The 15,347-nt window shown below is 48.0% G+C and overlaps 1 protein-coding gene across 2 annotated transcripts in view; it reads left to right on the forward strand.

Moving 5' to 3' along the window:
• The window catches only part of LOC147324091 (glutamate receptor ionotropic, delta-1-like), a 599,369-nt gene that overhangs the window by 561,596 nt on the left and 22,426 nt on the right, over positions 1 to 15,347 (forward strand). For both annotated transcript variants that reach the window (XM_086304561.1, XM_086304562.1), the window contains exons 13-15: positions 631 to 769; positions 10,577 to 10,772; positions 14,606 to 14,772. In XM_086304561.1, coding sequence (XP_086160687.1) covers positions 631 to 769; positions 10,577 to 10,772; positions 14,606 to 14,772 — 502 coding nt within the window. The remainder of the gene's footprint in view (positions 1 to 630; positions 770 to 10,576; positions 10,773 to 14,605; positions 14,773 to 15,347) is intronic.

Here is a 15,347-nt window from a genome sequence, read left to right on the forward strand (position 1 = left end):
GTGACATCGAGAGGAACGCTGTTAGGGACGATTCGGAGCAGGCAGGCGTTCCCGTGTTCCAATTTTCCTCTTTCAGGAATTTGAGCAGTCATCATGCTTGACTGTGACTTTGTCCTCAGTGTTTTAAATGTCATGACTTTCCAAAAAGTTCTCTGTGAACACTTTCCAAGAATTCTGTAACAGAAAAAACTTCCAAAATCTGTCGTTTCTGAGCGTCACCTCTGCCCCTGAAATGTCCTCAGTGTGGACGTAAAACAGTGCACACACACACACACACACACACACACACACACGCGCTTTCCCTGCAGATGCATCCAGCTGCATCTATTATGGGCTGGCAGGTTGCCTGGGAAACCTTTTAGGCCTAACAGTGTGTGATTAGACGCAGCCTCTCGGCTCGCTGTGATGAAGCACCGCTCTCACCTGCCGGTTGGATCAGGTGGCAGGCGGGCTCCTGGTTGCCGAGAGCAACTGAGAGGTCGCAGGTCTGACGCCCACTCCAGCTCGTGAGCACAAACACTTGCATGATTTAAAAATGGGCACTCGACACTCGAAAATCCCGACGTCTGAATAACGACCTGTGTGTGTGTGTGTGTGTGTGTGTGTGTGTGTGTGTGTGTGTGCGCGCAGGTGGGGACGGTGTGGTGGGATCGGTCGCTCTGAGGATCGTCATGGGCAGCTGGTGGCTCTTCACGCTCATAGTTTGTTCATCGTACACCGCCAACCTGGCGGCGTACCTCACCGTGTCACGCATGGATCACGCTATACGGTGAGGTTCACACACACACACACACTCGCCCTGACATGAACAGCTTGCTGTGCGTGTTTGTCTGCAGCTCCGGACTTTGTAAACATACATCTTTCATTCGCACGCTCCGAGCAGACACACACAGCATCCTGCCACAGCGATGGGTTTCTTCCATCAGCCAATCACACGCTCTGCCACAATCTGCACTTCCTGTCGGGGTCGGTGACGCTGACCTGCTTCTAAAGCTCCGCGAGCTCAGACATCAGGGACGGAAGAACTGACCTGAGCTATAGGGGTGCAACGATATTCGTATCGATATTGAACCGTTCGATACAGTGCTTTCGGTTCGGTACGCATATGTATCGAACAATACAACATTTGTAATTTATTTTATCAACTTTCCTTCTGACGATGCTGTCTGTGTTGAGCGCTCAGTGAATCTGCGTTCGACTACTCCGCCTAGGCTGCACTGTCGAGCGCAGATCCACTGAGCGCTCAACACAGACAGCATAGTCAGAAGGAAGAGCGCAGGGCAAGCTAGCGAGACAGAAGTTAAGCTCTCCTTGTAACATGGACCTCCCCCACCCTCATTCAGATCTGGCGTTTGGAATTATTTTGGTTTTCATGTGACGTATGACCCTGAAGGTAAGCGAGTCATGGACTAAAGTAAAACAGTATGTTGGATGTGCCGTGCAATGCTCAATTACATTGGTGGGAACTAGTGTGTTAGCGCAGTTAGCTCATTAACGTGTTGGCCGTCTAGCCCCATGCACGGGGCGATCGGCGGTAGCTCGTTAACGGAGATTTGCCGTGTTGTGGCGTTAAGGTCATTTCAATGAGATTAACCTGAAAGCACTAGTGGGAACACGACGAATATGACTGCACATTTACACCGACATCATCCTAGTGCAAAGACAAAAACAACAAGCATGCTACTAACTTTAGCCGAGTCATTTAGACAGCTGTTAGCACATGATTCTCCTTATGCTGCTGAGAATATAGCCCAGAAGAAGCGGATAGTATAGCTTTTATTTTGGAAAGAGCCATTTCTCTGTAATAAACTCTCTTTTCCAAAGATGAGTGATTCCTCAATCAGATACAGGGCTCGCAAAATCGCTAGCCCGACGTCCCGGAACTAGCGATCTTTCCAGTCGGGCTACCAAAATCTCTCTGCCCTGCCCGTCGGGCTATTGTAGGAAAAATATATGTCAATGCTTTTGCATTCTTTCAGAAATGTAGCTGGGTAATTATGTCATTGGCATCGGTGAGCCACTGTCAATATGTGACATATTGAAGTCACGTTTGAATTTGCGCTTGTTTTTTTGCTTTCACTTTGCAATCGTGTGAACTGTGTATAGAGAGCGACAGCACTGATCTGTGAGTGATGATAATTTGTGCACCAATTCCTCTGACATCGTCTTATTAATCGTTAGCTTACTATGCAAACATGACAAGTGAAATCTCCCGCAGCTTAAACATGTGAGAGGTTGATCGCGCAGAGAATCGCTGAGCTTATGTGAGTGAGTGTGTAAAAGCATTTCAGTTCTGCTGAGCCAAATAAGACAGGTCAGGGTGAAGAAGTGACAGCCAAAGAAAAGCTTACCACAAAACGGAGAAGTTATGACAAATCAGACTATAAGGCAAAAAGAAAGTGCAGCTTCATGGTTTCATGGACAAAAGAATTTCTGTGGCTGCAATATGACGAGCTAAATAACCAGGGCTGCACATAAGTGGTCCGCAGGTGTGCATTCGCTGTCAAAATAAAAAACACGCACAAGGGTTAGGGTTAAATTTAAAAACTGTACTTTTGAGTTAAAATATATATTTATAATTTTAATAAATGACAAATTAAAAATGCATGAACATTTTTTTGTATCGAAAAAATATCGAACCGTGACACCAAAGTATCGAACCGAACCGAACCGTGAATTTTGTGTATCGTTGCACCCCTACTGAGCTAATATTGTAAACAATGAAACAATCCTGGTGGACGGCACGCTGGCTCAGAGGTTCGAGCTCTTCCTCGGAGAAACATGCTAATGCCCGACACACGCGATCAAGAGTTTCCCTTCCCGAAACATGACTGTACAAAAGATTTTCATCAACACTTTGGATCTTGATGTTTTTCATCTCCACCAGTGACGTTATGTGAATTTTTTCGTTGTCTGGTTGTTAGCAGGATTGTTCCAAGCGTTCTGAGCAGATTACAGCCAGATGTTAGCAGAGGTGGAGCCAATCCAGATCCAGGAAAGAAACTCCAACTCAAACACAAGTTTCTGGGTCTCACGCAAAAATGAAACTATAACTAAAACCCAAACTGTAGAAAGCGACACATGAGAGCAGAAAGTTCTGTGTGTCCGGTTCTCCGACACACAGCAGCACTTTGTCGGGATCAGTGCTCAGACGATAAATAGGGAGCAAGGACTCTGCAGCTGGAGGAAGTTCACTCAGTCTTTATGATCTCAGAGGTCAGGCTGAGCTCTGTCCAGTAAGAGTACATTTATAGGGTTCAGGGTTTTAGAGACTTGCAGCTGCAGCTGTTCCTGCAACGGTACGTCCTGATTCAGAGTATCAGACACTGTCCACACCACTGCTTTACTGCACAGGACAGAAGCCTCCCATCCAAAGCTAACATCTGCGGGATTATGACTGAACGCCTCTAAATCAGAATCCTGCCTCGACGCAGGGACATCGTAGCACTGTGGATCTGCTCGTATTGATTGATTGCTGGGTCGGGGATTCGTGCGTTGCAGAACAACTAATTGCTGCAATCTTTTGAAAGTTAGTGAGCAACTGTGGTTCTTGAGCTACAGCAGTCAGAAGGTCGGTGGTTCAATGCCCATCTACTGCAGTCTGCATGCTGCGTCCATCGGAGCGTGAGTGCATGCACGATGTTAGACGAGGCCGTTATGGGCTCGTGCGTGATTGGTTGAAGAAGGCACACCAATAACAAAAAGCACACTTAGAGAGAAAAGCTGTAACTAGCAGCCTGTTAACCATTTACCACTATAAGACCACGTGCACACAGAGACTTGGCTCGAACACAGGCTGCTTCTTCACTTTCTTCATCTGCTCCTCATTTGTGACATACAGTTTCAAATAGAGTAGAATAGAGTAGAATAGAGTAGCCTTTTATTGTACTGAACATGTACAACGAAACCAACTGTGGACGACACACAGTGGAGGACAAACTGCTAATAGGAGTGACGTCACATGGCTCTGTCCATCTTTTAAATACAGTCTCTGTGAGCTGATGTGGCGTGGAGCCGTCACTGCAACGGTTTGAAAAACAGAGACCAGACATTAAGCAAATTTGTGGATACTTAATTAAAGCTGTTTCCTCATTACGCCGATAAACACGTTGGAGTTTCTGCTGAATAAATTATAACATCTAAAGACCAGTTCTGTAAAACTGTAACTGAGTGACCTCGTCGGCTCTGCGGCGGCTAATTAGCAGCGAGCACAGCGTTTTCCGTCCACGGGAAGCTCGGCTCTTAAAGAGACGCCTGACTCGGCTGAACGTGGCCGCCGCTCCTCTGCAGCACCGTGTTAATTGCTCGGCCGACCTCGGGAGCTTCCCCCGCCGATTCTTAACCTTAAGGAGGGAACTAAAGAAACTGATTTACATCAGTGCTGTGGGAGGCTGGAGACGGGCTGCTCATCCTCTCTGATTTAACAAACCCCGAGAGAGGAGGGTGTGAAGGTGCAGCTGATCTGCAGATGGATCGAGAGGCTCGCCTGCGCTGCTGAAACGGCTCTCGGCTTGAATATTTCTTCATGAAGGAGCCACGCTGCAGCGGCTGAGTTCAAGTATTTAATGCACTGCAAAAAAAAGCCCGTCTAACCAGCGCCGGCTGCCTCGCCGCTTCAGTCTTTTTCACATTTAACACTCTCGCTGTTGACGAAGAACGCGCTGACCTCGTGGCGAGGAGCGCTGGCGGATCTTGCAACTCGTCCAAAAGCCGAGGAGAGGGAAAGTTTGGAGATGTTGAAAGTTCACGTGTGATTTGCATAAATACTTAAATCCTCAGCACTAAAAAAAATACTCAGTTTGGTTTGTGAAGTGTGTTACGCAAGAAATGCAACGATAGCTGCGGACTCCTCTGGGCGAACACGGGAGCTCGAGCTGATCCAGTAACTCGTCCGTCACGTTCACCAAATATGAGGCAGGAAATTAAAAAAAGGCTGTTTAGAAGAAACCTCAACAGGAAACCGCAGTAAAAGGTTCAAAGCATGAAGGAGACCACTGACTCACACGGGTCAGTTTGGAAACCCACTGGAGTCTGAGCATTGTCTTCAGCTCATCCGGGACCAGGTCTTGGTCCTGAGCCGCCTCCTCCAGCGTGTCCTTGGTCTGCTCTGAGGCCACGCCCCTAATGATGCCAACTTTAGGCTTTAATACAGTTTAAACAGGTGAGTCATGGAAAAAATTAACCACAGAGAACAAAACAGACTCAGGGCTGGAGTGAGCCTCCAGTGGACATTCGAGGAACTGCAGTTTGTGGCATCTCTGGCACTTTCTCCGCTGCAGAGTTCAGCACACACTGCTTGTGATCTGTGAAGAAAACAAACATCAAAAATACAGAAATAAACTGTCCTGAGTTCACAGAGCATCACCAAAATTCACTGAAGTCTTTGTTTCATGACCAAAAGGAACCAAGCTGCTCTGAGTGATAACAACGATTTCCACCTCCTCAAACTTCTGCTCGGCCTCTTTAACCTTTCTGAGAACTTTTGCACAGCTCAATAAATTTCCTGCAGACATCTAATGAGCAGCTTTTAAGCTGGACAGATAAAGCTGACCCCCTTCATCGCAGCGAACCGACTGACGGTAATTTAATGTTCCAGGCGAGCAGGGCTCACCGTGACTCATGTTGTTTGAACAAACAGGCAAACACGAACCCGTCACAGGGTCAGAAACTCTCGTTTCCAGAAACAACCTGGAAAAACAAGAAGAGTCGCAAAAGTGGGAAATATTTGACTTTGATTCAGACGTTTTTCTGCAAATGTGCAGAGATGGGATCGGTCAGCGACGGCTTATAGATCAGGAGTGTGTCCGCTTACAGGAGCCGCACACTCAGAAGAAATCCGCCCGCCTGAGCAGACACGGCGTGTTGAACAGTCTGCGCCTGAGTTTGATCCTCCAGGATATTTCACCTCGTTCGCTTCACAATTCAGATTTAAATTTAAATAAAATTGGAGTTCATAAAGAGAAGCCTGGAGCAGCTCTTCATATTCAAAAGTACAACTTTCCTCATGTTGTAAATACTTTTTAGTATCAGGGTGTGTCAGAGTGTGATGAACCCCAACTCGCAGACCGGCCGCTAAGTCAACGACTTCACCGCCCAGCTCGTTCAGCTCCCTGGATCAGCACCCCGACCCGGAGGGCTCAGGCTGAGAATCACGACCTTTTTCTCTGACTGGAGTCAGGTATGAGGCCTCCACTCGGGCTCTTTGTACCGCAGTGATAATGTGTTTTTTTCTCACTGAAACCCAAAAACACTCGAGTGCTGAAGCGTGAGCGGTGTCAACGGCGTTGGCGAGTGTTTGCCTCCCACCCAGCGCCGCAGGCATCAGATCAAAAGCAATATTTCATTTTTCTCTCTTTTTTTGTTGTCGTCTTCACCTCGATAAAACCCGAGTGGTCCGACATCAAAGTCCGGAGCCTCTTTTTATATCGTCACCGGCCATCATCGCGCCTCTGTGTGCGGCTCTGCCCAGGTTTCAGGTTCAAAGACCCAACTGCTCCGAGCCCTTGTTGTTCAGCAGCTCCGTTTCCCTTTAGAGCGTTCGGCATCCGGAGTGGCCATTAATGCTGCTCTGCATTCACGGCCGAACAACACAATCAGAGGTGGACGAGCTCGATCGGAGCCAATCAGATCAGAACAGCGATTAGCTGCTGGAGCGAGGTGGCGATCACACGGGGGTCCGTGCTGCCACGGCTACTGAAGATGAAACACTAATCAGGACGTCTGAAGGCTTTGCAGGAGGACTGCGGGGTGTTCACAGTGGCCGACCTTCACTTTGCATCCGGAGATCAATCCTGAAAGTCCAAAATTCAGGTTTAACTCACAGCCAGTCCTGCCTGAAATCATTGTTTAGAGAGCTGTAGTCATCTTTAATGTGGCACAATGCTGTTAGACAACTGGAGAAATCACTGCTTTGAAATCTCTCGTTACTCATTTGAAGTGAAGCAGATTTTTATTCAAATCAGTTTTTATTTCAAAGGATTTTGATACAACGTCAGGAAAAAGTTCTCAGTTAAACCATTGTGCTGACAGGAAGTGTGTGCACTTCATCACACGTACAACACATCTGGCTTCCAGTACAAAACGAGCAGCTCATCAACACCGAAGACGGCCCCTCAGCAGGCCACAGCAAACTGGCCAATCAAGAGAAAGTGGGCTTTTAGGAAGGGGCGGGGTCCTTAAAGAGACAGGAAGTAAAACGGCTCACTTCAGTCAGAGAAAAAGTGAATCTGGATTCTTCTGCACTGCGAGTAGTTGAAAGCTACTCCAGAAGTTCAAGAGCAGTCCTGCAGCTCCTCACTCTGTTTAGGAGTTTAGCTTGTCTTCACTGCACACACACACACACACACACACACACACCCTCTGGATGCACGAGTACACTTGTGACACGCTCGGCACAAATGCACAGCTCAGGTACGTCGCCGTTTATCTGGGCGGTGCGTGCGGAGCGTTATCTCTCACTTCCTGTCTGAAGGTTCAAAACAGCCATTAATATCAGCTCAGCTCCGCCCTCTTCTGTCTTTACTCATCCGGGAATCAAATCCCCGCTGACATTTCCATCAGCAGGCCGGCGGCGTCACTCCGTGACAGGCGGCTCATTGAACAGCGTGACGCCTAAATGCTGAAATGTTGCTTTTATTGACACTCGCAGATTTGCACGTGATGCAGACTTCCTTTAAAATCTCCTCAGACAACAGAGCGGTCTCCTCTCAGAGCGACAAACATCAAGCCCGCAGCTGCGCGTGTGGACGCAGCGACGCGTGAACGCGCGTCCTCGCTCAGATTTACGACGCGTGTCTGTGAAGGATTTATTATTTCAAAGGCTCAGCAGGCTCTGTTTATAAATATAGATCAGGACATTAACAGTTATGAGGAACAGAAAGTAAAATATAATAATGATAAATATCGTTTAACAAAGTCAGGTTTCCCTTTTAGCTCGTTGACGCCTCGAACCGCACAGCGAATCATAAACGCTGCCTTTCAGGAAACGTTTACTTCACCTTCACTCAGACGGCGTCTGCTTCGGTCCAAACAACAACAGTGAATGCTCACGCCCGCCGGCCATATCCGAGTATTTATTATTGATATGTGCAGCAGGACTTTATTTACTTTCATTTCCACAGGCTGTGTGAAGCTGAAGCCAAACGGTCAGTACACACTCACAACATAAAGAAGACTTTTCATTTTAAAACCGTCGATTCATCTCCAACTTTGTCATCAATACTGAGGCCTCGGAGATGAAGCCGGTGCAGAAAATGCCTCAAAGCTGAAATAAAACTTCTTTATTCAGATTAGTTTAGTGTCACTGCCGTCTGATTGGTTGTTTGTCCTGAGTCCTTATGAGTTGGCTGGCTTTGTCCCATCTCCCTCCCTGAGCCTGGTTCTGCCCGATCTTCTTCCTGTGAAAACGGAGTTTTTCCTTCCCACTGTCGCCAAAGTGCTTGTTCACAGGTGGCCGTCTGATCGTTGAGGTTTTCTCTGTGTTACGATCTCTAACTTACAATAGAGAGCACTGTGAGGTGACTGTTGTTGTGATTTGGTGCTGCATAAATAAAATTGAAGCAAATTTTTGTGTTGAGCTCAACAATCTACTTTAAATTGCTCACAATAAGAGCATTTCATTTAAGTCAGATTGTATGTTAAAAACCAAAACGTATTAAATCAGCCACGGAGGAGCCAGCATGAGGTTACATTTAAAGAATATGAACGAACATGACACATTCAAGCAGAAAGTGACAAATGTCAGATTTACAGTAACATTTTGGGCGTCCGGACCAAAGCTGCAGACGAGGGAAGGATGTTTCTCAGATTTCAAGTGGAAGTGAAACTCCCGCCCACTTGTACATAAAATAAGAAGGTGTAAATACAGGACATAACTTCAGCTCCACAGGTCAGAAATCACCTTTTACACCGGCTGGGTGACACACTGACCCCTCGCTGAAGAGGCCGGCACTTTAACCGAGCGCACTCGTCAGACTGCGGTTTCCTGTCGGTTCGTTTAAAACAACGCTCTTTGGTCTGAAGTGGTCTCAGATCCCAGCCTGCAGGGAGGAGCGGGGGTCCCAGCAATGACCCACACTGACCTCTGTTTATTCCACACATTACTGTTTAAACATAATTACAGAACCAACACGATGGAATCAATCGCAGCAGGAACAAAGAAGCGCGAGGCCTTGTTGGCGCGAGACGACTCCTCCAGAGAACAAAACACATCGATTCACAGACTTTAACAAAGCAAAAACAGACAAATTAGTGTGTGACTGCATCTGAGCAGAAAGTGTGTTTAAAGTATTTTTAGCCTGGCGGGGACCCTCCGAACACTCGTCTGCCATCGAGCTGTTTCAGTTTGGACCACATTAGGTTAGCTGCAGCACCTTCAGACCGAGCCTCCCTTTGAAGTCTTATGATGGAAACATTAGTAAACCGACTGGCTTACAGCAGGTATGTCAAACATAAGGCCCAGGGGCTGGAATCAGCCGTGCAAAGACTCCAGTTTGGCCCACTGGGTGGCTCTGGAAAACGTTTTCATGTTTCACAATATTTCGACAGAAAAAATAAATACAAACATAAAGAAATTACCAAGTGAAGCAGAAACTACAAAGGTCCCAACCTGATGCAAACCAGTGATATGACATCAGGGACATGTTTGGGCTCCATACTGTCATACTACCTCCTCCATGTTTGGTAGATGATGTGGTAAACTTCAGATCCTGAGATTTTCTGTCTTTCTCTGTGCCTTTCTCGTCCCATCATTCTGGTGATCTTGGTTCCACCTGTCTGGACCTGGGCTGCTTCTCTCAGATGTCTTCGTGTTCCTCATTGTAAACTCTGTATTTCCATTTGTAAGGACTCTGAACTCTTTGAGAGTGTGTTTGACTTGGTGAAGGTTTAGTTCAGAGGATCCTGTGGTCTTTTAGGTCTTTCTTTTAGGTCTTTAGGCCTCCTTCACTTGCAACAACATCTCTTTGGACCTCATCCTGAAGTTTAGCGTTCCATTTGAATTCTTTGTCATAGGTTTGCTGATGCAGATTTAAAATTGTCTTTGTGTTCCCGTTGAACTATGTGGAGCTCTGTTTGTACTTTCTTATTAAAATGACAGAAACTGCGAGCCGCTCAAACACCTGAAGGCGATGGAAGAACGAATCAGCTCTTCTCGCGGTGTCCTTGATTACAACCAGTCTCCCACCTCTTCAGTGTCCACAGGCTCCACGTCTCCACAAACCTGTAAAACACTGAAATCAGTTCACCGTCACACCAGGCGTCTGGAGACATCCATACACTTCCAGTTAATTTGTCACACTGTAGAAAGAAAACACAGAGACAGACTTTAGAAAGGTATGAAGAGATGAGCATAAGCAAACAATATAATGACATGACAACATGTGAATGATTATGATCGGTAATTACTTTGGACTCTCCGACTGCTGTATGACTGAGGTCACGGCTGCAAACTGGACGTGTGCACTGAGCCTCAGATGGCCCTACACGAGCCTCCTCCAGTCTAATGTCCTTCACCTGTGCTTCACCTCTTACCTTCACCTAGTTTGTTTTTAACAACCCTTCCATTTCTGTCCTCCAGGTCTTTCCAGGACCTGGCGAGGCAGATCGACGTGGACTACGGCACTGTGAGGGACTCGGCGGTCTACGACTACTTCAGGAACAAAGGCACCAACCCTCTGGAGCAGGACAGCACCTACTCAGAGCTGTGGAGGACCATCAGCAAGAACAACGGCATGGATTACTCCGTGTCCAGCCCGTCAGAGGGAATACGCAAGGTACCGCAGAGGTGCTGGTGTGTGATTGTAATAGAGTAAAATCATCAGCTTTGGTTCTAACATCCATGGTTTGGCCTGCAGATGCAGCAAAAATAAATATCTCATAAATCACTGACGTGCAGTGGAAGCATGCAGAGTTAGTGGGAGAGCAGGGGTCAAACACCAGCGGCCTCCAATGAAAACCCAGATCAAATGTCCGAGTCAGCTGAGAACAGCTGTGTTCAACACTGGCTTGCTGTAGTAGTCACAATATTCACCTGACATGTGAAATCTTGAGCCTGGGAGGAAACACAAACCTGGATAACCTGAAGTGTATCCTGTAAAAATCCTTATCCAGCCAGACAGGTGGGTCTGTGGGAAATAAGGGGGCGTTCCTGTTACGTTTGCCTCTTTGATGGACAGGTCCATAGTGCCACGGGCAGCTGTAGCTGCTAACTGGACCAAATGTCCCCGGTTTCTCTGGGAGACCAGATCCAGATGGTCCCAGCATCCTACCCCACCTGTTTTAACTCAAGCTGAAAGCGCCTCTCTTTGCTGAGTGTCCAAAGAGGCCACAGATCGGATGAAGGGATTACAAAGTGGGCTGTGCTCGTGTCACATGTGCTTGGTGTGATGCTTGTTATGGACAAATAACAGACCAACACTCAGCTTCAGATCTGACAGGCTGTTCCTCCCAGTCACAGCCCTGCAGGTCTCACTGCAGGACAGTGGAGTCTCTTAATAGGACACTCTCCCCTCAGGGGCCCGAGGAAGGCCGAGTGCTCCGACCTGTTGTTTGGTAGAAGCACAAATGGCAGTCGGGGTCCGTCCCTCGAGCAGAGGTGATACACGTATACTCACATCTGCACTTCTCATCAGGGGCAACTTCAGATTGGAGGGGTCCGCGTCCTCTCCAGAGCGCAGTCCCAACCTCCAGGTAAAAGTAACAGGAAGTCGTGCTCAAAGTTTCCCCCTTTCTAATGAAGGGCTGAGCAGCTGAACTCTTTCATGCTATTTCCCCTTTTTTGCAGTAAACCCTGCAGCACTCGTTCCTCCAAGAACACCATTTGTGTGTTATATTGATGCACGCATATCAATAATGGTGAAAACAGAAGCACACGCTCCTCCTGCGTTATTCCCAGCAGGCCGCATGCAAAGACTCTCCTCTGTTTACCCATTACTTAATTTCAACAGCAGTTTCACAATATCCCAATTAGTGTGTGCGTGTGTGTGTGTGTGTGTGTGTGTGTGTGTGTGTGTGTGTGTGTGTGTGTGTGTGTGTGTGTGTGTGTGTGTGTGTGTGTGTGTGTGTGTGTGTGAGAGAGGTGGTGTTTCTCTGCTCTACACTGTTGTGCTCATAGATCTCCCAAAAAGCCGATGACAAATTAGCGTCAAAGACAAATCGTCTCCGAGCGCATCCATTATTCAGCCATTTGCATGATAAACATCCCCACAGATTCTTTGACGGTTTCTCCCCACAGTCACACACACACACACACACACACACACACTCTCTAATCAGTTTTATTGCTATTGTCGACTGCTTCCTCCCACACGCTGCTTGAGACTCACATCCAGAAGCTGCAGTCACAGGACTTTTAGGCACCAGTGCAAACTGTAAGACGACCTCATACATGACTCTTCATAACCAGGACGTCCTCAGCTTTGATCAGTGTCGACTCCGAAGCTTTCCATGAACTGAGGTGACCGCAGGGACTGAATGATCTGGAGCGCTTTTGGCTCCCATCCAGTCCCCGTTTGTCAAATCCTGGATCTGAGCTGGAAAAACAAACGAACGTTTTTCCTGTCAAACTGAGTTGTCTTTGACATTTCTCATAGATAAACTACAGAAATGGGAACAAATGATGTGGTTTGTAAATAAGCAGCTAAGAGCCTAAAGACATATAAAGCTGGTTCTTTGCCAAACTGTCTTATGTGCAGACACAGCGCTCGCTTTGCTGGGATGTCTGCACCAGCGTGAGCCGAGTGTTTGTGCTGCAATATGAACTCTAATCATCTTAAATCTTAGATTGAATGAAACTCAAACATTTCTCATGAATAAAAACTGATGACAGATATAAAACTACAGTAACTGTGACGTGAATGAATTTCCACGTTCAAATTCTTCATGTTGTTCACACCGTAGAGCGAAAGCTTTGTACTGCAGGTATCTTTGTACAAATCAGAAAACCGTGTCTGACGAGGAAGAATCGTTCGATGAGTCGGGCTCCGAATAACAACTAGAAACACCTGGAGTGTCGACGGGACGAACTCTGACTAAAACCGAGAATAGTAAAAGACTGATTAATCTGAAATATTATGTTTAAATACATGTTTTCAGTAACTCGTGTATATTTTGGGACGTTGGGGACGAACATGTCATGAGCACCTCAGCCTAACTGAAGAAACAGCTCTAGGCTCTGATGTTTAAACTACGAGAGCGATCGAGGAGGAAGTCGACTTTTTGGCACAAGTTTGAAATTCTCATTTGCATTTAAATGCATCAGATCTCAGTGACATCGTGTTATTTCTGGCCAATCTCAGCCCTGCTTTCGCCACAGCTCGGTGAGAGGGCGGGGTCGGGAGGGCGTGCAGGGATTGGCTAAGACGAAGCAGTAAGCTTTGTAAGTTTCTGGCCTCTGCAGGATTATCAGGCTGGAAAAATAAACCCTGGAATATTTTGTATGCATTGTGCAGCGTGATTCCTGTAAGTCAGCCTGGAGACTGAACCTTCCTGTAAAAGTTACTGATGGATGGATGAGAGTCTTCAGATAAATCCTGACGTCACTTCCCAGCATTCGCTGTCCCGCTGGCTGAATGCAGACGAGCTGTGAGCTCTTCTCGGGGTTGTGAGAGCAGGTCGGGGGTCTGTCTGTGCTTGGTGCCCTGATTCGTCCTCCTTTGATTCAGAGGAATGTCTCCTCTGCTGTCCCTGTGTCCTCTCCTAGCGTAGCACGGTGCACATCCTCATCTCCTCAGAGAGAGAGAAGCCCCTCCCTCCCTCCCCGCTCTCTTTAAATAAGAGGACGGAGCTAACAGCAGCACCTGCGCGCAGCAGATCATCAGACAGACGTGACGTCGTCATTAGTTTGTAACAGCGGGGAGGATCTGAGAAAGAGGAGCGCGCACAGTTTTCAGTTACAGCGAACAGGTTGAAGGAGGCAGATGCAGCAGATCTGCTGACACAGTGAAAAAAACACCGACAACCTCATCCACTTCACCCCACCTGCTGCTGCTCCCGTATCTGTGTTACTGTCATCTCCTCACCCGGCCGGGAGGAGCACACCAGCCTGACTAACACTCCTGCAGGTATTTAGCATCACAAAGAGACTTAGACACTTTCACAGAGCGCAGCTGCAGCTGCACGAGGTTATTTATAGAGATGTATGCATGCAGGGGAGGAAATCACACTGCAGGATTTATAAGCTAATTTGTTTCGGTGTCAACATTTCAAAGTGAAGAAAACAAATGCAAACATAAAAAATGTATTCAAGACAGAATATATCCAAGAAAAAGTCTGTAAGCGTGGATATCTGAGGCACTATCAAATATTTATGACTGTGCAGTCGTGACACCAGCCGACAGCGACGTTAATAAATACCCATGGTGCCGCGTGCATTTCCACACGTGACACGGTCACTGTGGAACTGAATCAGGATCTGAGGGTAAATACGGTCGGTGTTCTTGTGCACAGTGTCGGGTCAGCTGCAGACTTCAGGTTTAGCTCTGCTCTGGATGAAGCCGCCGGAGAAAAGTCTGAATCCAGTAACAGCGGAGGCATTTGAGAGTCGCTGATGATGACGAATAAGAAACCATCAAATAACCATGTCCCCCCCCCTCCTCTGTGTCTGCAGGCAAAGAAGGGTCCCTACGCCTTCCTCTGGGACATGGCGGTGCTGGAGTACGTGGCCCTGACGGATGACGACTGCACCGTCACCGTGTCGGGAAGCAGCATGAGCAGTAAAGGCTACGGCATCGCCATGCAGCACGGCAGCCCCTACAGAGACCTCTTCTCACAGAAGTAAGTGAGCTCGTGTTGCGGAGGAGGGAAACCTCCTTATTCCCAAACTGCACCTGTAAAGCTGAACTTTACCTGGCAGGAGTCAGGGTGGAGGTGGCAGGAGTCAGGGTGGAGTCGGCTGGAGTCAGGGTGGAGTCAGGGTGGAGGTGGCAGGAGTCAGGGTGGAGTCAGGGTGGAGGTGGCAGGAGTCAGGGTGGAGGTGGTAGGAGTCAGGGTGGAGTCAGGGGGGAGGTGGCAGGAGTCAGGTTGGAGTCAGGGTGGAGGTGGCAGGAGTCAGGGTGGGGTCAGGGTGGAGTCAGGGTGGAGGTGGCAGGAGTCAGGGTGGAGGTGGTAGGAGTCAGGGTGGAGTCAGGATGGAGGTGGCAGGAGTCAGGGTGGAGGTGGCAGGAATCAGGGTGGAGGTGGTAGGAGTCAGGGTGGAGGTGGCAGGAGGCAGGGTGGAGTCAGGGTGGAGGTGGCAGGAGTCAGGGTGGGGTCAGGGTGGAGTCAGGGTGGAGGTGGCAGGAGTCAGGGTGGAGTCAGGGTGGAGGTGGCAGGAGTCAGGGTGGAGTCGGCTGGAGTCAGGGTGGAGTCAG

This window comes from Aulonocara sp. 'chitande type north' Nkhata Bay, linkage group LG8, assembly GCF_057382095.1.
Source record: "Aulonocara sp. 'chitande type north' Nkhata Bay isolate Kocher_YH1m ecotype deep benthic linkage group LG8, A_spYH_male_GT1.1, whole genome shotgun sequence".
NCBI lineage: Eukaryota > Metazoa > Chordata > Actinopteri > Cichliformes > Cichlidae > Aulonocara > Aulonocara sp. 'chitande type north' Nkhata Bay.